The sequence below is a fragment of the Dendropsophus ebraccatus genome, chromosome 14 (assembly GCF_027789765.1).
Source record: "Dendropsophus ebraccatus isolate aDenEbr1 chromosome 14, aDenEbr1.pat, whole genome shotgun sequence".
Lineage (NCBI taxonomy): Eukaryota > Metazoa > Chordata > Amphibia > Anura > Hylidae > Dendropsophus > Dendropsophus ebraccatus.
The window spans coordinates 71655491-71681543 of NC_091467.1; the positions used below are offsets into that span (position 1 = coordinate 71655491).

Sequence of the window (26053 nt, forward strand, 5' to 3'; positions counted from 1 at the left end):
CAAAATAACACACATTACAATGTTATACAACTTTGTAATGAATTTTATTGTATATGAATGGCCTCCTTCCCAGTGTTTCCCCCCACCCACGCTAGACCCGGAAGTGTGGTGCATTATACTCACCGCATCTCAAGTCGACCCCCGTCTACCATCTTGGGACAATGACGTAGTCTTCGGGAGGCCGGCCCTCATGCCAGCTCCCCTCTGCCAATCGCGGCTGAGCACAGTTATGACGCGGCATAGGGGGGCCGGCATGAGGGACGGATGAAGCGGTTCGGCCGGCCTCCCGAAGACTAAGTCCCTAGATGGCGGACGGGGGTCAACACGAGATGCGGTGAGTATAATGCACTACACTTCCGGGTCTAGCATGGGGGGGGGGGGGGGGGGGACACGGGGAAGGGGGCCATTCACTTACATATCATACATTACAAAGTTGTATAACATTGTAATGTGTGTTATTTTGTGAATAATTGTTTAGCACCACACTACCCCTTTAAGAGCTTCCTGTATAGGAGTGCATTATATGGTCCGGGCAGCCAGAGCAACATATAGGAAATTTCTGAGCACTATAGGAATATTTTATATAATAATCTGCACACCATTCCAGGGAGGTTTAGTTCTTTCTGTTGAGGTAATAACCAAATTACACAAAATAAAACTAATTTATAAGCTAAATGGAAGCAGATTTCCTTGCCAAACTTCTACATAAGAACTAGAGGGATTTTGGAGAATTAATGCAGCTCGGACACAGTGGTCCGCATCTGATTTATAATGAATCTCAGTTTCCCTCCAGAGAAATCAGAAAGAGAAGAAGAGGTTTCTCGAAGTCCTCATCCTGTACAGTGCTGGACACGAGGAGGCGCCATCATGGGGATTCCAGGTCCGGCTGTTACTCACTGAATACAAAGTGAAACCATTCCCCAATATACTCTCTGTAACATTATTTCTCTGCTTGATGTCATTCAGTAATGAGCCCTGACACTGTCCATCAGACGACCACTGAAAACTCCCTACAAGCTGCTGCCCTTTAAATCAATATTCATTTCCGTCGATAACCTTTAAGGGTACAAACACACACACCGTATACGCAGCAGATCTGATGGTGCAGATTTGATGCTGTGTTCAGTTATTTAGATCTAATCTGCTGCGTATCGCAGCAGAAAATATGCCGCGTATATGGTGTGTGCGTGTTTGTACCCTAAGGGTACGTTCACATTTACCGGATCTGCAGCGTATTTTCTGCTGCAGATCCTGTAGGTGTGAACGCACCCTTAGGCTGGGTTCACACTACGTATATTTCAGTCAGTATTGTGGTCCTCATATTGCAACCAAAACCAGGAGTGGATTGAAAACACAGAAAGGCTCTGTTCACACAATGTTGTAATTGAGTGGATGGCCGCCATTTAATGGCAAATATGTGCTGTTATTTTAAAACAACGGCTGTTATATTAAAATATTGGCCGTTATTTACTGTTAAATGGCGGCCATCCACTCAATTTCATCATTGTGTGAACAGATCCTTTCTGTGTTTTTAATCCACTCCTGGTTTTGGTTGCAATATGAGGACCACAATACTGACTGAAATATACGTAGTGTGAACCCAGCCTAAAGGCGTATTTTGCTGTTAGAACTTTGTATTCTCCTTTCTGACACATAGGAAGTGCAAAGTAGGCATGGCAAACAGGAAGTGTTGATGGCGGGGACCAGCACCAGCAGGGGATCACCTTTTTCTCTCCTTAAAGGGGTTGTTCACCAAAAAATTTTTTCTTTCAATTCAACAGGTGCCAGAAATGTGAAATTTACTTCTATTAAAAAATCTCTAGTCTTCCAGTACTCATCAGCTGCTGTATGTCCTGCAGGAAGTGGTGTATTCTCTCCAGTCTGACACAGTGCTCTCTGCTGCCACCTCTGTCCATGTCAGGAACTGTCAAGAGCAGCAGCAAATCCCCATAGAAAACCTCTCCTGCTCTGCAGACTGGAAAATAAATACCACATCCTTCCACACATACAGCAGCTGATAAGTACTGGAAGACTTGAGATATTTTAATAGAAATAAATTACAAATCTCTGGCACTTTCTGGCACCAGTTGATTTGAAAGAAAAATATTTTTGAGGAACAACCCCTTTAAGTCAGATCATTGCTGTATCCCATAGCCCACTGGGTCTCCATCTGTTGTGACACTACTACTCGACCATGTTGCCGTAAGGGCATGCTGGGAGTTGTAATTTGACAACAGCTGTGGAGCCACAGGTAGGGGAGGACTGCCATAGTGAATCCATTACGTAATGGTTTCCTCCTGCTGCTAATTCAATCTATTAAAGTATAACAGGAGGTAACTTGTTATTTGAGTCTTCTTGATACAAGATCTGGCACAGAGATGGCGGTATAGATGTGACAATGCACGTGTACAGACACTTCATGGAGTGCAGGTAAACGCTGCGATGCCCCTTAAGAGGATCCTGGGAGCTGCCAATCTTCCCGCATTGCCGGCTCTCCAGAGCGTTAATAGAGTCTACAAGTGCATTCATAGTAATGACTTTCTATGGAGGGGAGGGCTTCATTTCATACAGGGCAACGTGAAGACCATCTCAAGAGGCTGCCGGCAGCAGAGGAGAGCTCTCCGCATTCAGGGCTGAAGACAATCTGTCATGGTGGGGGCTGATGAGATAGAGAAGGGGAGAATGAAAGAGACAACAAGGGGCCAGGAAGAGTGAGGGGAAGAAGAGGAGGATACCAGAGACCATTGTGGAGTACAGGAGATATGAATACTCAGGAGCCTAAAGGGCTAATAAGTCCTGGCCAACTAGCTAGAAGCCATACACTGGACTACGGGTCTATCCTAATCCTGACTCATGTACAAGCTGTGATCGGGTTCCTCATAGGGTGCTGGTGGGGAATACTTCTACATCACTAATACAATGTGTGACATAAAGCTCCAGTATAGGGCAATGAGGAGACAAGGCGGCAGTCACAGGTGTGTTCTGCTCACTGTTATACTATGGAAGGAATCTCCAAACAGGTCTCAAACAGCACAAACTTAAAGGGGTACTCCGTCAAAAATCTTTTTCTTTTAAATCAACTGGTTCCTGACACATGGACAGAGGTGGCAGCAGAGAGCAATATGTTAAACTGGAAAGAATACCCCCGTTCCTTCATGACATTCAGCAGCTGATGAGTACTGGAAGACTGGAGAGTTTTAAATAGAAGTAAATTACAAATCTATATAACTTTCTGAAATTTTTTGCTGAAGTACCCCTTTAAGGAGCTATTACACAGAGAGATTATCTACAAAATCAGGCAGCTCTCAACGTGTAATAGAGACAGCGATCAGGCAGATGAGCGACAACTGACTGATCGCCGCGCTTCAATAATGTAAAAAAAAAATTTGTCTGTCGGCTGCACATCTCTCCGTGTAATAAGAGAAGCTGCTATTAGCAACTCTAGTGGTGGCTTATCTCCCAGGAAAACAAATGGATAAGGGTGACAAAATCCAACATGCTTATCTCCAAAATTCCCAAAGGTTCCCCCCTTCCATAGACATTAGTGAAATCCGCTGACCCTGGCAATTTAAAACGTATATGACGACCGACTATCACTCAATTGGTGATGTTGGAGGAGAGAAGGATCGGGCATGTTGGTTGTCAACTCCGACACTTTTGTTTTTTGGGATATGAGGCATTTCCAGCGCAGTGTGGCAGCAGTATATCCGTCCTTTTATTAAAGTAGCCGTTCACAAAAACATGCATCACCATCCTCTGCACGTGTGCAACTTCTTCCTTTTACAGCAACCCATGTATTAAGGTCTGTCTAGACTGGATACTGTGGCGAACCCTCAGCTGTGAGAAGCATACGGTACACGTCTTCAGCTTCTGGATATGTATAAGAATGTTCTCATTCACAGACAGCAAGCAGAGATGCAGAGCAGCCAGAGCCCCTCATATGACTATATAGTAAATGAGGGCAGGCACAGATACACCATTACATATCAGGCAGCGATGTTATTCTGTGTATTTATAGTCGGGGTGGATAGAATCTCAGACGGTTTCTAGTAAGATCCTGGATTAAACGTTATCAATCATCCCGGCGCAGGCACAAAGTAAATCCAATACATAATTGATGCCTCATCCCCCCCTCAGGCTTCATGAATATATTAACACCTCATTTAGCTGTAGAAGGATTTCTGATCATTCGCCGGCTGTCGGAGCTCATTTGGGGCGGCCCGCGTCTCTCCCTTGCGCTCTTTTTGTGATGAGAAAACCTTAAATTTCCAGCCCTGGCAGCAACCGATCAATACTCGTCAGAGCACTTAATCTGCAGTGAGTGGGCTGGAGGTTAGGAGACAGACATAGCCGTGTGCCAGCCTGGTCCGACCTTCCTCTAGAGTTGAACCAATGCCAACATGAAGCTACAGCTATTATGGGGGAACAGAGACCTGGCACCAGGCCAGACACCGCCATCTACTCATATCAATACATTACAGCAGGGAGAACTATACATAAGAAATCACCATGAATTTAGGACTTAGCTGCGATACATGCATAAATAGGATAGATTAATAAATAGATAGATAGATAGGAGATAGATAGATAGATAGATAGATAGATAGATAGGAGATAGATAGATAGATAGGTAGGAGATAGATAGATAGATAGATAGATAGATAGATAGATAGATAGGAGATAGATAGATAGATAGATAGAGGATAGATAGGAGATACATAGATAGATAGATAGATAGATAGATAGATAGATAGATAGATAGATGATAGGAGATAGATAGATAGATAGGAGATAGATAGGAGATAGATAGATAGATAGATAGATAGATAGATAGGAGATAGATAAATAGATAGATAGATAGATAGATAGGAGATAGATAGATAGATAGATAGGAGATAGATAGATAGGAGATAGATAGATAGATAGATAGATAGATAGATAGATAGATAGATAGATAGATAGATAGGAGATAGATAGATAGATAGATAGATAGATCCCTCATATGTCCTAAGGGTCAATTGGCTATTCTGATGTAATGGCGGCGGTCATCTCCAAGGGTCCTATTAGATAAAACGATTTTTAACAATAAATGATCGCAAGCGAGATAATTTATTGTGAACCTGAAATGGTTCACCATATTACACAGAATAGTCGTTAGTTACTACGACCGTTTCCTGCATCTGACCCCAGTAAATGAAGGAACAATGTGGATTTACACCGAATGATTAGTGGCCGAATTACAGCGAACGATTAGCAATGATTTTGAGGTTATATCAGAGAGGCATGTAAAACGCACCCAGTGTACGGAGAGCTGGCGTGGCAATGAACGGGTTAGTCGGCGGCAGCAGGAGATGAAGAGGCGTCTGGCGGCTTCAGATCGGGGCGGTCTGACTCAGAGCTTTTACACATCACGAAGACCCCAACAAGCGCAGGGAGACATTTCTGTAAATTAATAAAGAATTCTCTAGCAGAATGCCGGGCCCGGATATCGCTGTGGGGGCCATTATTCTGCATCTTTACATCTGCAGAGAACTCATGCAAATACAGAAACAAGCCCGAGGGTAAGAAGGGATCTACAGGGAGCCTCGGGCAGACAGCGGCGCACACATGTAGCAGAGCCAAATTTGTCATATAACAGTGTAATCTCTGCACAGTGACAGCGATCCAATGCAAGAACACATATAAAGCAATGGGATCACATAGGGGGTCGTAACAAACTCCACTCAACTTCATCTGTAGCAACTATATTGCATGTGCTTTTGGCAGCTGAGGGGTTACTGAGGCACAGGCGGCCTTTATGAAGAGTGGCACACACTATGCTTGATATATTAAGTAACATGTCATTCCTCGCAGGAGCAGCATTCATTACAATGTCAGGGCTCCCACTCATCCTGTAATTAAGAGACTGCATTACATATTTAATCCCACTGCTCCCAGAGGTGCTGAACACGCCCGCTGCACGCCAGCTACCGATAACGGGAAGAAAGCAAGCCGAGACGGGATCTATGAGAAGACAGCCTGGAATCTAAGAGGGGAGAGGAACGCAGAACTACAGGTGGGGGGAAGACAAATCACCTGCCCCGAGGACTGCAGGCATACGCGTAGAGAAGAGGGCTGCAGGCATACGCGTAGAGAAGAGGGCTGCAGGCATACGTGTAGAGAAGAGGACTGTAGGTATACGCATAGAGAAGAGGACTGCAGGCATACGCGTAGAGAAGAGGACTGCAGGCATTGGCATAAAGAGGAGGGCTGCAGGCATACGCATAGAAAAGAGGACTGAAGGCATACGCATAGAGAAGAGGACTGTAGGCATACGCATAGAGAAGAGGACTGTAGGCATACGCATAGAGAAGAGGACTGTAGGCATACGCATAGATAAGAGGACTGAATGCATACGCATAGAGAAGAGGACTGTAGGTATACGCATAGAGAAGAGGACTGCAGGCATACGCGTAGAGAAGAGGGCTGCAGGCATTGGCATAGAGAGGAGGACTGCAGGCATACGCGTAGAGAAGAGGACTGCAGGCATTGGCATAAAGAGGAGGGCTGCAGGCATACGCATAGAGAAGAGGACTGAATGCATACGCATAGAGAAGAGGATTGTAGGCATACGCATAGATAAGAGGACTGAATGCATAAGCATAGAGAAGAGGACTGTAGGTATACGCATAGAGAAGAGGGCTGCAGGCATACGCATAGAGAAGAGGACTGTAGGTATACGCATAGAGAAGAGGACTGCAGGCATACGCGTAGAGATAAGGAATGCAGGCATTGGCATAGAGAAGAGGACTGCAGGCATACGCATAGAGAAGAGGACTGCAGGCATACGCGTAGAAAAGAGGACTGCAGGCATACGCGTAGAGAAGAGGACTGCAGGCATACGCGTAGAGAAGAGGACTGCAGGCATACACGTAGAGAAGAGGACTGCAGGCATACGCGTAAAGAGAACTGTAGGCATACACATAGAGAAAAGGGCTGTAGATATACGCATAGACAATAAAGTTTAGTTTAGCTTAAACTTGTTTTATAGCCGCAGCTGTGGTTCTAACCTTCCTATAAGGAGACTTCTGGATCAAATTACATCCTGTCCATTAAAATAGGTGGTAATTCACACAAGGTTTATAAACTAAGAATATTTAGTATATAAACATCCTGGAAGACTATAGAAGAAAATTGCTCCGCTCTCTCCATGGTCCTCCAGTCACCTCTGATTTGGCATCGAAAAACCATTGAGGGAGCAGAGAGCAGGAAGAAAGAGACAAGAGCATCACCTTGATCCTAAACATATGAGACACTGGGATACAAAGAGAGAGAGTATGCTCAAGAGCGAGACAATGCACAGCCGAGAGGGGGGGGGGCATAGATACATATTGTACTATTTGCATAATGTTGATGGTGTTAGTGGGAACACATTAATCACTTCCCGATGACAGCCGCTGCTCCCAGTGAACTCTATCACCATAGCAATGCGATGTGTGCAGAGGTACTACGTAAGGACCGCTGGAGTCAATGGACTTGCTTTAACCAACTACTTGTACTAAAATTATCTGACTTGTTAGAATTAAAGACAAATGGCGATGAACACGAGTCTTCCATAGTAACAGTGCAATGGATGCCAAAGGGAACACTCCCTGCAAGCCCAGAGCCCACTATATAGTAAGAGGAGCAAGCACATTATACCTGCATGTGTAGGCGCCAACCAGCTCCCTCATATACAGCCAAATGCTAATAGAATTCTAACCCTGCAATGTGAAGGATATGACAGCAGCTGGCAGCACTGAGTACATTCATCCCATCCCACTCTATCCTGTACATGTATTGTACATCACAGGAGAAGAGCAGTTCCTGTATGGTGCGTTATGTGACGAAAAATCTGCTGCTTCACTGAACAATGCAGGTGTGAACCTAGCCCTGGGGTCTTATTACACTAAAGGCCCTATTCCACGGAACGATTATCGTTCGTATTCGTCCCGTGGAATAGAGTGCAACAATCAGCCAACATCGTTCATGTCGGCTGATCATTGCAGTCGCTTGTTTTTCAACATGTTGAAAAACAAGCGACTGATATAGCAGCGATCTGCTGCCGTCATTCCGTTGAATAGGAGCGTCGGCAGCAGATGCTGCTATATCCTAGCGATCCCCTGGGCAGCCCCCCCGCAGCTCCCCGCCACCCCCTCTCGCACTCACTCGCTCGCTGAAGCTGCATTGAATAGCAGCGGCAGTGAGTGGGGAACGAGGAGCAAACGAGCGCTGAGAGCGCTCGTTTGCTCCTCTGACGACCAGTGGAATAGGGGCATAAGGGCCCTATTCCACCGTACGATTATCGTTCAGATTATCGTTAAATCGTTAGAATCTAAACGATAATCGTTTGGTTGAAATGTAGTTAACGATTAACAACCGAACAAGAGATCGTTGATCGCTTTATAAGACCTGGACCTATTTTTATCGCTGCTCGTTCGCAAATCGTTTGCATTGAATAACACATCGTTCGGTTGTTTGCAATAGATACGAACGCAATAGCGAATAAATAGCGAAGAAAAACACAATTACGATCATAAGTAACGATTATCGTTCCATGGAAATGAGTGAACGTTTTCAGGTCTTTCGCAATAGCGGTCATTTGAGATCGTTAACGATTATGCGAACGATAATCGCCCGGTGGAATAGGGCCCTAAGCGATCGTTGGCCTTACTTGGCTGATTAGGTCGATAATTGTTTAGTGTAACAGGACCATGTTGAAAAGCACAATGTCAGCTGAACATGGTCTTTCAACATGTTGAAAGATCACAATTTGTACAGTGATGGTCTGCCGCACATCGTCCTGGGCAATAGGAGCTGCAGCAGCAGACCCCCACTGACTTCACCATAAGGGCCTTATTAGGGTCAGTTCATGCGCAGTAAAACTGGCCGAATTCCACAGCGTAACTCTCCACCGTGGAATCCTTCTAGCCGCCGTGCCATACTGGCAGTCTATGGGAGGGTTCTCGCGCCTCCTCTCTGCTTCTCTCTGCTACATGCCAATTCTTCCACGCAGAGAGAGGAGGCATGAGCCCTCCCATAGACTGCCAGTATGACACAGAGGCTGGAAGGATTCCAAGGCGGAGAGTTCCGCTGTGCAATTCCACTAGTTTTACTCCGTGTGAACTGGCCCTTACACTGACAAATTTATCTGACAGATCATTGAAGCCAAAGCCAGGAACAGACTATAAACAGAGAACAGGTCATAAAGGAAAGACTGAGATTTCTCCTCTTTTCAGTGTGCTGTGTAATACCCTGTATACTGTGCACCTAGTATTTCTTTGCAGTGATAATGTTACAGAAAATGTACACACTGTAACCCACATATACATGGCAGATATTACTATAAGGTACTCCTCACATTAGAGTCATAATTTCTCCTTATAATAGATCCAGGAAGGTCTTCATAAATCCAATGAAGAATGAATCTAAAATCAACCAGAATCCGATTTCTTGGAGTAACAAGATGAAGAACGTGAGGGGGGGAAAAAAAAAGGGGGGGGGGGGGACGTTTTTCATCTTGGTACTGTCTCTCTACTTTTGAGTCTTTGTGTTTTCTTTGGCTTTTTTCACATCATTTCCTTTTTATCTCTGTTTGTTGTGTGTCTATGGAGGAGTGTTAGATCAAGGACGTATACAGCCCGAAATGTATCAAGCAAACCATGTCAGACGCCTTTTCTGTATTTTTATGGATTTCACTCAATTAGGCTCACACTTTTCATTGAAAGGCTGCTGGATCATCCTCCCTTTTTCTACATCCACACTTGTCGTCTTTATAGTAGTATATAGAAAATAATAAAGATGTTAGTTTTACCTCACTGTCTTCCCCCGAAGTCCTCCTGTGGCGTCTTTGGATTCTCGCTAAACGCACTGTGACAGGACAGAGCAGGCTGTCACTCCTGGAAACGTTCAGTGGGGGACCCCAAGAGCTTCAACTTTTGGCTCTCAAGCTATAGCAATACTACTACAACTCCCAGCAACTGTCCAGAGCAGGGGAGGTTTTCTATAAGGATTTGCTGCTGTTCTGTACATTTCCTGACATGGACAGAGGTGGCAGCAGAGACCACTGTGTCAGACTGCAGAGAATACACCACTTCCTGCAGCACATACAGCAGCTGATAAGTACTTTTTTTAATAGAAGTAAAGAACAAATCCATGTCACTTTCTGACACCAGTTGGTTTGAAGGATATTTTTTTGCTGGAGTTCCCCTTTAATTACTGTTCCGATCAGGAAGGGGCCCTAGTAAGTGTTTCACTTTCCAGCAGCACCACCACAGGGGAAAAAATAGGTATTACACAACTCAATAGGCATCTGATGCAGGAACAGACAGCTTCTCCAGGGCAGGAGAACATTCCCCCCCGCCCTTTTTCTAACCTAATGATTCCTTGTTGGGTACACTAGATGATGGTTTCATATTCAATAACGTAAAAGTCCAACAATGTGGCCGACACCAATAGGGAAAATAACATATTAATAAGCTATGGCATACGTAAAACCATGTAAGGGTGCGTTCACACGTACAGGATCTGCAGTAGATTTGATGGCGCAGATTTGAAGTTGCAGATTCAATACAAAGTAACTCTGGGCCATGAAATCTGATGCAGATCCTGTACGTGAGAACGCACCCTAAAACAGTATGAAGGACGCCATGTCAGGTTTTTATGCTTTGTGGACTAATCTTTCAATTTCATTCAAGCCTTATATATCACAAAAAAGCAATAAAATATAAAAGAAGTAAAATGAAAATCCTAGAAAAGCCACCTGCAGTGCTGCCAGCTTCCCTACATCTCCCCTTCATTAGATTATACAGGGGAGGCCGACCCCGCAGAACGCTTCATCTATGCATTAGACTATATGGGAGTCACAATCCGCCAATCCTCACAAGTCACTTCAGACAGAGATCACAACCTTTCCGAGGGAAACTAAAAGGAGCGAGATTTATGGGTCACAGATCAGTCTGCGCAGACGGACTCCTAATAACATCACAGTGGATGAGGAGTCATTATAATGGAGGATATGGTAATGCTACAATGACATCTACACATACATTACTAGGTGAAATCATGCATTACAGATCCATCACAGTGTAACGTCTGCAAATATTAGCTGAACCACAACGAGAGACCATGATGGACGGTCTGGGGCCTGAGACGGCATATGTATAAGCAGGCTGTCAGATAGAAGTAATGGGAGATAAAGAGAACTATAGGAAGACGGCGAGAACATGCCGACATGCCTGCTACTCCACAGCTGTCTTCTCTAACCTATTACAAAACTACAACTCCCATCATGCCACAACACACCTGTATCTGATCTGCTGACGGTGTTTCACACTCATGTAAGTGGCCATCTATTCTAGACTAGACAAGAAAGACATCCAGAGCCATTCTAAAGGCGGCCATACACCGACCTCCCATACGGCGGCGGCGGCGAGCAGTGAGTATGGATGACGAAAGTATCGAGGGACCTTAAAGGGGAACGCCAGCAAAAAACTTTCTTTGAAATAAACTGGTTTCAGAAAGTTATATAGATTTGTAAATTACCTCTATTTAAAAATCTCCAGTCTTCCAGTACTTATCAGCTGCTGTATGTTGTGCAGAAAGTGTTGTATTGTTTCCAGTCTGACACAGAGCTCTCTGCTGCCACCTTTGTCCATGTCAGGGACCTGTTCATTCTTTTGACGGGACAGTGAAATCCGCCCATAGTATGGAGTCTATGGCAAGGGCAGAGACTCACGCGGCCGTCAGTCAGCGAGCGGGTGTCAGCTGCAGAATCCACAACGGGTTTTCCGTCGGAACGTAGTGTGCATATACCCGTACTGTTTAAATCGGAATACCTACACAATGTGGTGTTGTCCCTGACCAGCCGTATCTGCCTACATCACCATCTCCCTGTCACATACAGTATACACACACGTATATTTTAATTTAGGGAAAGTAAGGTGTGATTACAGCAGACTGGCTTGTGATGAATGATGCCACAGAAAGAGGAGCAGACAGTGAATACAGCTGCAACCTCAATGATTCTGCAATGACCTGCTGTGATGAGATTCTGCAACAACTCTGTACTGGAAATATATACGAGGGAGTAGGTAGGGTGGAAGGGCTGTGATGAAGAGCTGAGGGTATGCAATGCATTCTGGGAACTGTAGTACTGAGCAAGTAATCAACCACGAAGTACAACCAGAGAGTGCAGGACTGAGACCACCAAAATTCAAATATTTCAGAACTGTAAGCAATGCTTCATGCTTCTGAAGTTGGAGTACCCCTTTAAATGCTAAGAATCACCCTGACAAGTGATTTTTTTTTCACTACCAGTACCATTTATAACCTCCTCCTAGGTTCATAGACTTCTTATGTATATGCATTATTACACACAAGGTTTGAGATAAGGGGAACGGGGTAATCTAACAATTAAGGCTGCAGTACCACCCTGCACCACCAGATGTCACCTTGTCAATAAAACAGCCCACACTATATTTTATACAAGCGAACACTGGGCTTAGTTCATAAAAAATATAAATGATTTTTATTATGTATAAATAGGTACCAAATACATATCAAATTTCATTGGAATAAAGTTAAAATAATTACCACAATCATAAAAAAACAGTTTAAAAAGGTGTCAGCAGATATGAATCATCATGGGTAATGCAATTGTGATAATGTCTCATATGGTTAACCTCTATCTTAGTATGTTGCACAGGGATATATATATATATATATATATATATATATATATATATATATATATATATATATATATATATATCAGATAACTTACAAGTCTCCTAATGTCCCCTATGCTTCCATTCAGTTTTAAAGAGGTCTAACATCATCTGCTATTACCATCCAATACTATTGCACTCACCCTTGCTGCCAAAACACCAAGTGGAGCCGTCCCTACGTACGTTTCGTTATCTTCCTCAGGGAACTACCCCTTTCTGTTTACTACCCCCTTATATATATCTGAATCTCAATTAGCTTACCCGCATTTCCGGGTCCGCGGCGCACTAAGTCGGAAACGGAGGCCGCGTCACATCCGGGCAGGCGGCTCACCCCGAGTGCGCATGACCGCAACATGACGTCACGGGCATGCGCACATCGGATATTGAGGCCTCCCGGATACGACACCAGCGTCAGTGACCGACTCAGTGCGCACGCCAAGAGGTGCAGGGTCATGGTTATGTATATGCATGCCTACTAGTAATACATGAAGGATGCAAAAATAGCATAAAGTCTTCTTCTTAGGGCAACTGAAAAGGCCAGGATCCCTCTCTCCATCTAGGTTTATACTAATCTGGGCCACCTACCTGCAGTATTCAGCTGGTATCTAAACAAGAACAAACCCCACTGGGCTACTAATAAGAGAGCGGCACAGTGATAGAAGACGGCCAAGAAAAACAATCTCCCTTCCAAGCCATGCCTGTACGACTGGCGCACAGCACACTGCCACAGCCTGCCAGGCGCACACCAGCCAAACAAGCCCTCTGAACGGGCAAATTGGAGCTGGATGGGTAACCCTGGGTCTATGACAGAATGGGCTGTGTGCCCCGTGTATGAACTGCTCTAACAAGGAGCTAAGTGTTTATGATGATCACAATAAAAGCCGTGGAGCATTGAAGGAAGACGGGAGCAGCTGCTTACAAGAGGCCAGATGTGATATGGTAAAGCCGCCGTACCTGATGGGAGGAACACAGGACCTGCAGGATCACGCAGCATGAAAAGCCACCAATATAACATCAGTAATCACTGTATTACAAGGAAAACATACTCACAGCATGAAGAGACAAAAGGTACACAGTTTCCCCTAAAAATAAGACCTAGTGGAGGTTTTGCTGAATTTCTAAATATAAGGCCTGCCTCGAAAGTAAGACCTAACAAAGCTTTTCTATGGAAGCATGTCCACCGAACAGAACACTAGGGCATGCAGCTGGGATTCTTTTTAGCTGCTACAGTTGTCCCCAACCTTCACTGTCCGTTGCAGAGCAGCTGCATGCAGGACATGAAGGCGTCACCTGCAACCAATCCCGATATTCCCTTCTGTGCCCATCACTTGTAATTGTGCAGGCAAGGCATCAAGAGGTACGCCGCCTGCCAACATCCTCATTGTCTCCTACCACCACATGTAGAGCTGCACACAGTCTGCCGTTATCCCATCACCTGCCGCCATACCGTAACATTGTCCCTGCTGTGATGGATAAGTGTGCTCTGGTGAGCTCCCCATAGGCCAAGAGCCACCATACCGTACCCTGCCCCTGCTGTGCTGTACAAGTATGTGGTAAGCTCCCCTGGTGGCCAGAAGCCGCCATACCATACCCTGTCCCTGCTGTGCTGTGGGGAGCTCCCCTGATGGCCAGAAGCTGCCACACCTTACGCTGTCCCTGCTTGTGCTGTACAAGTGCGCTGTGCTGAGCTGGTGACCCTGGTGACCAGAAACTGCCATACCGTACGCTCTGTCCCTGATTTGAATGTGACATGTGAATTCTTCTACATGGAAAAATAAGACATCCCCTGAAAATAAGACCTAGCACATCTATGGGAGCAAAAATAAATATAACACATTGTCAATTACAATGGTAAAAGTATCAGTAATCCGTGCAAATACTGTGATAGGAGACATAGTATGACCCTGCCAAGATCCACAGCACGCCTTGTGGCCCTTACCATCACAGTGTGGGTGCTGCTTGTCTCTTGCAGATAGTAACGGGAAGGCCCACACATTGACTGACAGGGAACTAAAGGGAATGAGAACTAATGGACACCTTAACACATGCTCATAGTGTAAGGAAGGAGACCGAGAGAACCCATGAGATGTCAGATGCACATTTACTTGGTCATGAATAAGATGCACATTGACAGCTCTATAGGAAAACCTGCTGAGCTTTGCAGCACTATACGGAACACACCACATGGGTAAGAGATTTTCTTGCTGGAGAAGTTTTTACATGCAGTAAGATGAGAGAAAATAAATGTGGAAATATAGATCTACGATGCAAATAGTCCGCTCTCTCTCTTACCTGGAATGTTGTGGATAGTAATAGCGAGGATCAGCAGTAAGATCCGTCTCCAGCTGCTCCCCACTTTGTTTGAGGGATCGCGGGGGATCGGTGCAGACGTGTCCTCGGTTAGGGGGGAATGAGCCCCTCTCTTTCTCTGGTACACATCCCCATTATCTATTTTATCTGCAAGAAAAAAAAAAAACAGTCAACTATTAGGATTGCCAATTTAGGTGTCATCAGAAAATGACTTATTGCTTAAATTATGTTTTTATGTTAAACAGATTTTTAAAGATTTTTTTTCTATCTATATTATAAAATAATTCATTCTCACCACTGGGGCTAAAACTAAACTGAGACTTCCTGTTGTGTCTGTGGTGATAAGAGGAGGCTGCTGTAAAGTGATCTGTACAGCATTGCAGCGTCATGTGACACCAGAGGAGACAATAGCAGCTCCCTGTGGAATGACCTCTTCACAGGTCACAGAGCGCGCTCAGTAATGTCTCACATCCACCTCATGGGGACAGAGTTTATCTATTGTCGTCTATGTTCATGAGCCAGGCTGTAAAGCATGTTACTAAATGCTGTTAAGAACAGCACAGGCAAGATGGCTGCCCCCCAAAACAATGTACAAAAAGTGAAATAAAAAAATTAAAATAGAAACAGATTAGAATAAAAGAACAAGTTTTACTATTAGACTCTAATCAGTAAAAGAAAATCTAGATGATACATTCCCTGAGAAAGGCTGCTGCCGGGTTAGTGGTGAACTCCACTCCGCGCCTGGACTTTTCGGTATCCATGACTACAAACACATCTGGACTGTAATAAGAGAGACCCCTATTCTGATCTAATAGGGGTCGTGAGCATTATGGTCTTGGCATGTACATAACCATGGACACCTAAACTTCCAGGTGAAGAGTGGAATTTACCACAATCCAGCAGCAGCCATGATGACAGGTACACTTTAAAGTAGACTTTACTTTCACAGCTTGGAGCCCTTCAATACAGACAGCTGTCTTTTTATTAATATGGAAATTAGGTCCAAAAGCCCAAGGGGTGTCTACATAGATGCCAAAGCCAAGCTATGTACATCCCATTGCTCGCCTGCAACGTCCTGTGTTCACTTCTATCCACCTCCAACTAATTGAGTGACATCCAAAAGAGTTTATTTCCAAATTCACCTCCTGGAGCTGAGCTTCTCCAAGCGGCCTCAGTGACTGGTTAGTGCTTGGGCTTTTGACATCTCAGACAAGCTTTCTAGGCAGTGCTGAGCACGGTTTGCAAAGATCTGTGGGATTTCATCTCAGTGGGTGAAGATGAAAGTAAGGGCGCTATTACACTAAACTACAATCGACCATACTTGGCCAATTACCGGACGTTGCAGATGATAATTGTTTGGTGTAATAGTGACTGTTAAAAGACAAATGACCAACAGGTTGAAAAATCCCGATGACGACAGTGATGGTTGCAGCTTGTCGCCGTGTGTTATAGGAGCAGTGGCAGCAGACTGTCGCTGACTTCAATGGGGAGCCTGGGCAATCTAAGGATTGTCTGGGCAGCCCCTCCCGCTACTCCTTGCGCCCCCCAAACTCCTCACACTCGCTATCTTTGCGTGTAATAGCACAGTTAATGAGCAGGGAACGAGGAGGAACTGAGCGATGAGCTGACAAGTTGGCGCTCGCTTCCTCCTCTACATCGTGCCGTGTAACATGGTCCAAGCAGCTGGGGGCAGACAGAAGCAATTACAGGATGTTTCAGGCAAGCACTGGAATGTAAATAGCTGGGCTATTGCATCCAGGGGTGAACACTCCCTGGGTTTCTGGAGCTAATATCCATTATAATAAGACTCAGCACTGAAGGGCATAATCTATAAAAACCAAGGTATGCATGAAATCAGACTGAGAAGCCCTATACATATATGCACTTGCTTAAACCCTGTGACAGGTCTGCTTGGAGGGCCATCAAAATGCAAAAGTGAACCTATGACCCTGAGTTTGGGGTTATGTAGAGGGGTAGAGGAAGCAAGCTCCTTGGGCTTTGGATTTGCTGGGAAGATAGTCCATTTTAGTCTTGTGATGATTCCCCTGAAGAACCTCAGGGAAATAGGATCAGTATTACTGATCATACATTATTTGACTTGAAACAAAATGATGAGGTCAAAATATTTCCACATGAGGGTTATAGTTGATCATCTGTAGCTACAGAGATGTACAAATTTAAAGAACCAAGTTGTCCTCATGTGATGACCCACAGAATAAAAGCAGTTGCTGACGTTGCTTTGTGGTTGATGTGGCTGATCGTTGCCTTCTATTACACAGGACGATTATCAGCCGATAATCGTTTTGTGGAATAGGGCCTTTACACTGCTTTGTGACCCCCACAGTCTCTGTGGAGCAAAAGAGAATGTAATTGGTCAAAGCCCAGCAGGTCACTACTTCAAGGAGAGTACTCTATAACCCACATTACAACACCACAAACACGCCAAAGGATCTTGCCATTTATTGGGTGTCAGTAGCCTGGGCCAAGCATCCACCTTCCAAAACAGTAAAGCCACCCGAGGCTTGGGCTACACTTTTGATTACAACACTTTTGATTTTGATCAAACGTACCCTTCAGATATACTGCCTTGCCCTTACACGCCCCCTATTCATAATGAACCAAAAGAACAAACTCTGCTCTGACTTAAAGGGGTATTCCGTCCAGGACACCATTCTTCACAATCAAAGGGTTGGGGGGGGGGGGATGGAGAGCAATCACAGGCGTGTGTGTGTGTGTGTGTGTATGGGGGGGGGGGGGGGTTGTTGATTCCGGTACAGGCTTTCCACGTCTGTTTCACACAGAACGTGTGAATGCAGCCTTAGCGCTGCATGTCCCAGTGATCGGGGGACTGACCAGAAGGTGCTTGCACAACACTGGGCAATGAGCCTGACGTTGAGCTACAGGAGTGCCACCGATATGACACTGCCACTCTCACAGACTATGATAATGGTGGCTGGAATGGGTTTGTCCTATTCAGCGTAGAGTCTTACTTTGTCTCTGACTGGTGGGGGTGGCATAATGTACAGTAGCTGGATGGTTCTAGTCTTCAATCCAGGTACACTAACAGCTCTGCGTTATACTGATTTGGTTGAGGAACTACTGCCAGTTGACCTTCTAACAGAACACCACGGGCTGCATGATGCTTGTGCTACTGTGATCAGCCTGTGTGGCTCCACGTCTCCAGAGTTGTATCCAATCAGACACATCTGGAACGTTACTGGTCAACGACAATAGCAATTTCAATGTTAAGGAGTGTATACAATAACTGAGCAGGATGGATGTTCCCAGGCTCCATGCAGGTTTTATTTTAGTCATCTTGGTGTCCCCTGCTCCTGGAGACTGGTGTGAAGACTCGTGGCTGTGTTGCTCAATGATTCATGGACGTTGTTGCTATCTCCGGAGTCAGGGGAGACTCCTCGAGCGGCATAATAATGTGAGTTCTGAGGCCTGTGACAAGCACTAGACAGCTGTTTCTCTCTAGATCTGCCAAAGTCTCTGGCCCTGTGAAGCTGGAGCAGACGGTGTTTTTATCCAACATCAATTGGCTTTACCTTCCAGGTGACTCAGAAGGGAGACGTGATAATGGTTCATTTTACAGCTTTCCATAATCTGGTGTAAAGTGCGGTAACCTGCCGGCTGCAGGCGATCGCTCTTTGTTGGGTTATTTTTGCCGTGTCGGAATGGCTTTTTGATCATTGTTAGAGCATCTTCCAAGAAATGTAAGACATCACACCATTTACTCCTCGGGTGTCACAGTGACGGTCACCTCCATGGCCACTATCAAGTAGATATAAGACCAACGCTGTCACCATCATTAGCAGAAGACGCTATTTCTGTACTGGGGCTATTTTATATCCTCCTTGTATCTTTATTGATTTAACAATATTGTCACGCCAGACAGCAGCTTAAAAGCCTGGTATATATCCCGAAGCAACACGTCACCCATTACTGTTCTGTCGCCTTTCTGCTGCAAATACATCACGTTACCTAAAGTGAAGGACTCCATCAGTAAATTCTGGACAAATATTACGTTAATGGCTTAAAAGGCAAAGTCCTTAATTTAGTGGTTTCATTACGGCTGCTCCCTGGTATAGTCATAGAACCAAGGGCAGGGAACTACGTGTACGTAAGGTCGGCTGTCATCTGTGCTAGCAGGAGGGCAAGACAAAGAGGCTACAGGCCGGCCAGCTGGCACCAGACAATGAAATAATCCACTTCCAGTGGACAATGAATCAATGGCATAAGAAGGACAGGAAGACATGGGTGCCGTGCCGCAAGGAGAGAACAATGCCGCGGTGGGAGAGATGTTTTCCCAGTCACCAAAATAAACGGACCAATGCAGTGTTACCCTGGAGAGTCAAAACTAAGTAACTGGTTAACAAGGATTGGATGATGTCCCAATGGATGAAGGTGATGTCCCAATGGTCAGCCCAGGGGAGGGTCAATGTTCTGTAACTGGGCCACAAAGAGAGCATAATGTTCCAACAGGAAGTTTTATCCCAATGGGCAACATGAGCTTAAATGAGAAGTCCCGTGAGGTGGGTGCAGGAACATAATAAACAAAAAGTACTTACCTGTCCCTGTGCCACGATTGCGCTGCTCCCAGGTCTCACTGACGGCTGTCATCTTTAGCCAGCGTCTGGGTATGTCATGGACCGGGCTCCTCCAGTTTCAACATCACTGTCCGGCTGATAGATTGTCCCCTCAGCCGCTGTCCTGCTCCAATGACAGATTGGCTGAGCAAGCAATCGATCAGCCAGGTACATGATGTTGCAGCTGAAGGGGCAGCAGGAGGCCGGCAGATGTAAGTGAGAACCGGGAGCGGTGATACAGCGGATAGGTAAGTATAGTTTATGCTCCCACACTCCTCTGCCTTCGGCTAGGTTCACACTGCGTTTTTGCTATCTGTTTTTTGCAAAAAACGGATGCATTTGTGTGCATCCGTTATGATCCGTTTGTGTGCAAACGGATCCATTTTTATTTTTGACGGACACAAAAGTAGCGTCAACACTACTTTTGTGTCCGTCCAAAAAAAAAACGGATCCATTTTAATTTTTTTTTTAAAATAAAGGAAGTCAATGGAGTAAAGGATCAAAACGGATGCACACAAAGGCATCCGTTTAAAAAAAAAAAAAACATGAAAAAAAACGTTCATTTTTTAGTTTTACTGGACTTCTCCTTGACTCCAGTGAAAGTGTTTTTCTTTCAAATCAATTGGTGTCAGTAAGTTATACAGATTTGCAATTTTTTTCTACAGCGGTCCCTCAACATACGATATTAATTGGTTCCAGGATGACCATTGTATGTTGAGTAGGGATGGTCTGAAACTGCTGAGGTTCGGGTTCGTATGAACCCGAACGCTCGGCATCAGATTCCCGCCGTCTGCCCGCTCCGTGCAGCGGGTGGATACAGCGGAGGACCGCCTGGAAAACTGGGAAACAGCCTATGGCTATATACCAGTTTTCCAGGCGGTCCTCCCGCTGTATCCACCCTCTCCATGGAGTGGGCAGACAGCGGGAATAATTTCTGAGAGTTCGGGTTCATACGAACCCGAACCGAACTCAGTTCGGACCATCCCTAATGTTGAGACCAAAACTTTATGGAAAACTGATAACTGGTTCTAAATCCCCCAAAATGAGAAAAAAAAATTTAAAGGAAAATAAGCAGCTTACTAATATGGATACAGCAAGTCCTTACATCTTTTTCAGGTCCTGTACAGGTCACGCAGGGTCCGAGAAATATAAAATGAAGTCCTCACCAGGTGCCCAAAGGAGCAACTCATCCTGGCACAGGTAAAGAGCAGTACAGGACATGTACTGGGGCCGCACACAAGGGTCTATATACTACTGAGGGCAGCACACAAGGGTCTATATACTACTGCGGGCAGCACACAGGGGTCTATATACTACAGGGGGCAGCACACAAGGGGTCTATATACTACTGCGGGCAGCACAAAAGGCCTCTATATACAACTGGGGGAAGCACACATGGGTCTATATACTACTGAGGCAGCACACAGGAGTCTATATTCTATATTAAATATGCAAAAGAACACTGCAGAGACACCATCACGTGTCTCGACGTTACTGAACTAGCCAGACCTTCCTCAGGGAAGGAACAACCAAGTCAAGGAATGTCTCCCATTAAGGAAACCAACTAAGCAAGGTATCCATCCACAGACAGCTGTTTCAGGGTTTTTGCCCCTCATCAGTGTGGAGGTTTCTGGCTAGTGGGAGCAATGACTAGTAAGTGCAAGCAAAAGGACGCTGGTTGACCTCAGGGAGATCAAAAATGGGCAGCACACAGGGGTCTATATACTACTGGGGGCAGCTCACAGGGGTCTTTTTACAACTGGGGGCAGCACACAGGGGTCTATATACTGCTGGGGTTAGCACACAGGGGTCTATATACATGGGGCAGCACAAAGGGTTCTATATACTACTGAGGGCAGCACACAGGGGTCTATATACTACTTGGGGCAGCACACAAGGGGTATATACTACTGGGGCAGCACACAAGGGGTATGTAATACTGAGGCAGCACACAAGGGGTATGTAATACTGAGGCAGCACACAAGGGGTATATACTACTGGGGCAGTGCACAAGGGGTATATACTACTGGGGGGCAGCGCACAAGGGGTCTGTATACTACTGGGGGCTGCACAGAGGGGCCTGATACTATATAGGGACTGCACAGAGGTGCCTATATACCTTACTACTATACTGGGGCACAGAGCATACCTTATTATTAAGTGGGGGCACAGGGACACCTTAAAAATATGGGGCACAGATGGGTGTAACTACTATATAGGGGTACAGGGGACCTAACTACTGTATGTGCTGGAGCCAAAAATGTTTGTCTGGCAGATTCTGGAGCAAGGATTCAAAGCCAGGAGAAGACATCAAGGTGGCCCAGGCTGGAAGGAGAGATAGAGAAAAAGTGAGACTCTGATCGGAGAAGACGCCCCCTGTGAGTCACTGGATGTAACTGCTCTCTGTTATAGGCTTGTAGTGATAGGGGTCATGGTGTGGGGGTATTATGTAATGGTATCATTGGTGAGATCTTACAGTTTTGTTCAGAGCAGTTTTCATATAATATGTAATGACTGTATGGTGGTAGGAGGGTTATAAGATAACTACCATATGTATTGGAGCTCTTAATACAGTGTGGGGGAACTTTCAGGGCATTATACTGTGTGTGTGGAGCATCGATTGTGATAACACTGGGTTTGGGGGGAGGGGGGCCCACTTTTGAGGGCTCTGCGCCAGGCCCACCATTGTATTAAAACGGCCCTGGCTAAGATGACTGGTTGCTATTTGCAGCTTTCCTGTACTTGTCTGTATTCATTGTATACTTGACCTGCAGGTCTCCTGTGCAGCAGTATTATCACTGTATGGACCCTGGCGGGACACGCTGGGGATATACTCCATTTGTTCACATCCAGACAGATGGAACTTCATGTCTTGTTAATGGAGTGCAGCAACTTTTCTCTACATACATTTGATTTCAATTACATTGTGCGCTATCGGCCATGGATTTCTTACATTACATGACAGGGATTTAATGAGCTGTTCACACTGCAAACAGCAAACAGAAAGAAAACCTTGTATGGTACCGGTAAGAGGAGGGGAAGGGGGCCAGGGGAGAGAACGCTAACGTCTGAGAGTGTAAAAGTAAAAATCACTAGAGAGATGAAGGGTGTCGGACGTAAGGCCGTGCATCTCCCTCCAGCTTAGTCCCCTGTGCTCAGTTAATAAAATAAATAAAAACTGGTGCCAAAAAATGCCAGAGATCTGTAATTTATTTCGATAAAAAAAAAAAAAAAAAAACTCCAGTCTTCCAGTACTTATCAGCTGCTGTATGTCCTGCAGGAAGTGGTGTATTCTTTCCAGTCTGACATAGTGTTCTCTGCTGCCACCTCTGTCCATGTCAGAAACTGTCCAGAGCAGCAGCAAATCTCCATAGAAAACTTCTCCTGCTCTACAAATTGGAAAGAATACACAACTTCCTGTGGGACATACAGCAGCTGATAAGTACGGGAAGACTTGAGATTTTTTTAATGAAAGTAAATTACAAATCTTTGGCACTTTCTGGCATCAGATGATTTGAAAGAAAAAATTTTTGGGGGTGAACTACACTTTTAATGACAGTTCCTAATTGCGGTGGCCTCTGTCAGCAGGATAATTACTTAGATTGAAGAAGATGCCATAGTCTCCTATTGGAATAGGACAGTGATAACACCTGTGCACTGCTGCCCCATACACTATCTATGGGAGCTGCTCTATACACTCTCTATGGGAGGCGGAGCTGTTCTGTGCCGCTCTATACACTCTCTATGGGAGCTGTTCTGTACACTGCTGCCCCATACACTCTCTATGGTAGCTCCTCCATGCACTCTCTATGGGAGCTGTTCTGTGCACTGCTGCTCCATACACTCTCTATGGGAGCTGTTCTGTGCTGCTCCATACACTCTCTATGGGAGCTGTCTGAATACGTATATAAGATGTGTGTTTTACATCAGTGCGGCCAGACTTCCTTTTATCCACAGTCTATACTGTATATTGCATCTTCTGTCTCCCCCTTCCTTATCATATGTCTTATGCAGGGTAAGTGATCTTGTTCTTTGTAAAGTTTCAGAAATTGTAAAGTTAGACCGGAGCCAAAAGTTGCAGAACTTCAGTATAACCTCAGTAAGGCGAGCTGGGCTGTGTCCGCTGGATTCCTTCAGGAAAAGCATCATTTCAGGCAGGAAATCTATCTATTCAGATTTAATTTTGTATATTTCCTTTACTAATAAGATTACCCTTTGCATCTTGAGTTTACATACTGGTTTGTGAATGTGCAAAACTGGGCATACACTGCTTTACTGCACTACAGTCCTCAAATACGGGAGTCCCCTTCACAGCATATACTCAGATATAATATAATATATAAAACAGTATACTAAAACAGTATGTATATATATATATATATATATATATATATATATATATATATATACCACCATAAAAGTGCAGCACTGTGTGGCAACACGAGGCCGGCTTCAAGTCCCGGTAAATCCCAACCCATGCAATTGTGATGGAGTTTTATAAAGTGACAGGGATACCACTGAATAACGCAGTTGATGACTCCCTATAGATAACAGGGAACAACAGGTATAATAAACCAGGGTCTCAGTAGTAAGTAGTGCTGCAGTTTAAAGGGGTATTCCACTCGCACATAACTTCTGATATGTTGCTGCCCATGGTGAGACTAACAATTCCTTCCATACTTGTTATTATCTATTCAGTCTCCTCCCCCAAGTTCTCAGCTGCTGCTTTCTGCTGAAGAAACAATAATCTGTGTGTGAGCTTTTTTCTTTGTCTCCCCCTCCTCCCAACTCCTTTCTGAGACGGCTGATGTAAGCAAGTCCCTGGCTAACTGTATCTGCAACACTGTAGCTTCTTTGTAATGCTGGGAGGGTTATTCTGAGGTCAAATTGCTTATCCCTCTCAGAATGACAAAGAAGCTACAATGTTGCAGATACAGCCAGTCAGGGACTCACATCAGCTGTCTCAGAAGGGAGGGGGGAGGAGGGAGAGACGGAGAGAAAAGTTCACACGCAGATTTTTCTGTCTTCAGCAGAAAGCAGCAGCTGAGAACAGGGGGAAGGAGACTAAATAGGTAATAACAAGTATGGAAGGAATTGTTAGTCTCACCATGGGCAGCAACATATCACAAGTTATGTTTGAGTGGAATACCCCTTTAAATGACTTTTTATATCTTCAGCAGGAGAAGGAGACTCTACAAGTGTTTTTTCCCCTTTATTGAAGAGTAGACGAGCAGCGAGCCAAAGACCGAATAAACTACATCCCAGAACATTCATTTACCGACTCAAGGATACAGAGAGATGATAAATCAGCACTTTACCCTCGCGAAGTCTACAAGACATTATGAGCCTCATAAGCCGAAATTCCCGTCTGAAGGTTACACCACTTCAACCAAGTAAGAATGAGCAAAAGTTATCTAAAGACTAAAGTCACCCGAGGTAGCAAGGAGTGTAAGCGTATGAGAAGACTGCGGCTGTTCTCTTCCTGACCGCTCACAATGTGACTATGTATTTATGGAGATAGGAAAAGAAAATAATACATATTATAGATTTACTGCATGGTGGTGGTGGGGTCCATTCATTCCACGAAAAGCAACAGACACCGGCACTACCTTACATGTGTGGCATGGGGTTGTGCCCTCTTCTACTTTCTTTGTTTTGCTGGGGACCCATTCATTATTACACCCTTCAATTCTAATGTACTACCATGGCTATGTTACAATGACGGACAAACTGAATGGATCATGGGCAGCAGACCTTTAGTCTGTTGTCCCGGATATGTCCCCTCTGGGGGGTGTAGAACATGCCTCTGATCTTATATCCTATGGACGCCCCTGCGACATACAGTAACTGCACTATACTCAATATGGAATAATGGAAAAAATAAAACATAGAACAGAACATTTACACTAACAGCAATGGACAAAAGGCTTCTCAGACTTTTTCTTCGCCCTAACCAGCCATTTCTTAATTTTGCTGCGGCCTCACCAATGAACAGATACTACCACATCATGTCATATACCTCAGTCAGGGTATTACCTCTAACAATACCAACAGAACCCCCCCACCGAGAGAACCTAATAATCCTAAGTAGCAGAAAATTCCTCTCCAACAGAGCCAAACACCAGAGTATCAGATAAATACTGGAGGAGTGTCAAGGCCGCGGCGGCGTCCCGTGTTCCGGGCCACCGCCGCGACCTCCTCCTGCCCCATGCAGCCGCCAGCGTCCTTGTGCAGGGACCCGGCGCTGCTGCTAGTTCGGCCCCTGGGGGCGCCTCACCTCTCCTCCGCTCCTGTCTCCGTCTGTGCCGGCCGGCGCGCGCGTCCCCGCCTCCTCGGGCGCGCGCGCGCCGGCTGTCTCAGATTTAAAGGGCCAGTCCGCCCTTAATTGGTTAATTGCACCTAGCA

At 45.2% G+C, this 26053-nt stretch overlaps 1 protein-coding gene across 7 annotated transcripts in view; it reads right to left on the reverse strand.

Moving 5' to 3' along the window:
* The window catches only part of SLC39A11 (solute carrier family 39 member 11), a 420528-nt gene that overhangs the window by 41186 nt on the left and 353289 nt on the right, over positions 1-26053 (reverse strand). For all 7 annotated transcript variants that reach the window (XM_069952867.1, XM_069952866.1, XM_069952868.1 and 4 more), the window contains one exon: positions 15039-15203. In XM_069952867.1, the coding sequence (XP_069808968.1) occupies positions 15039-15203 (165 nt within the window). The remainder of the gene's footprint in view (positions 1-15038; positions 15204-26053) is intronic.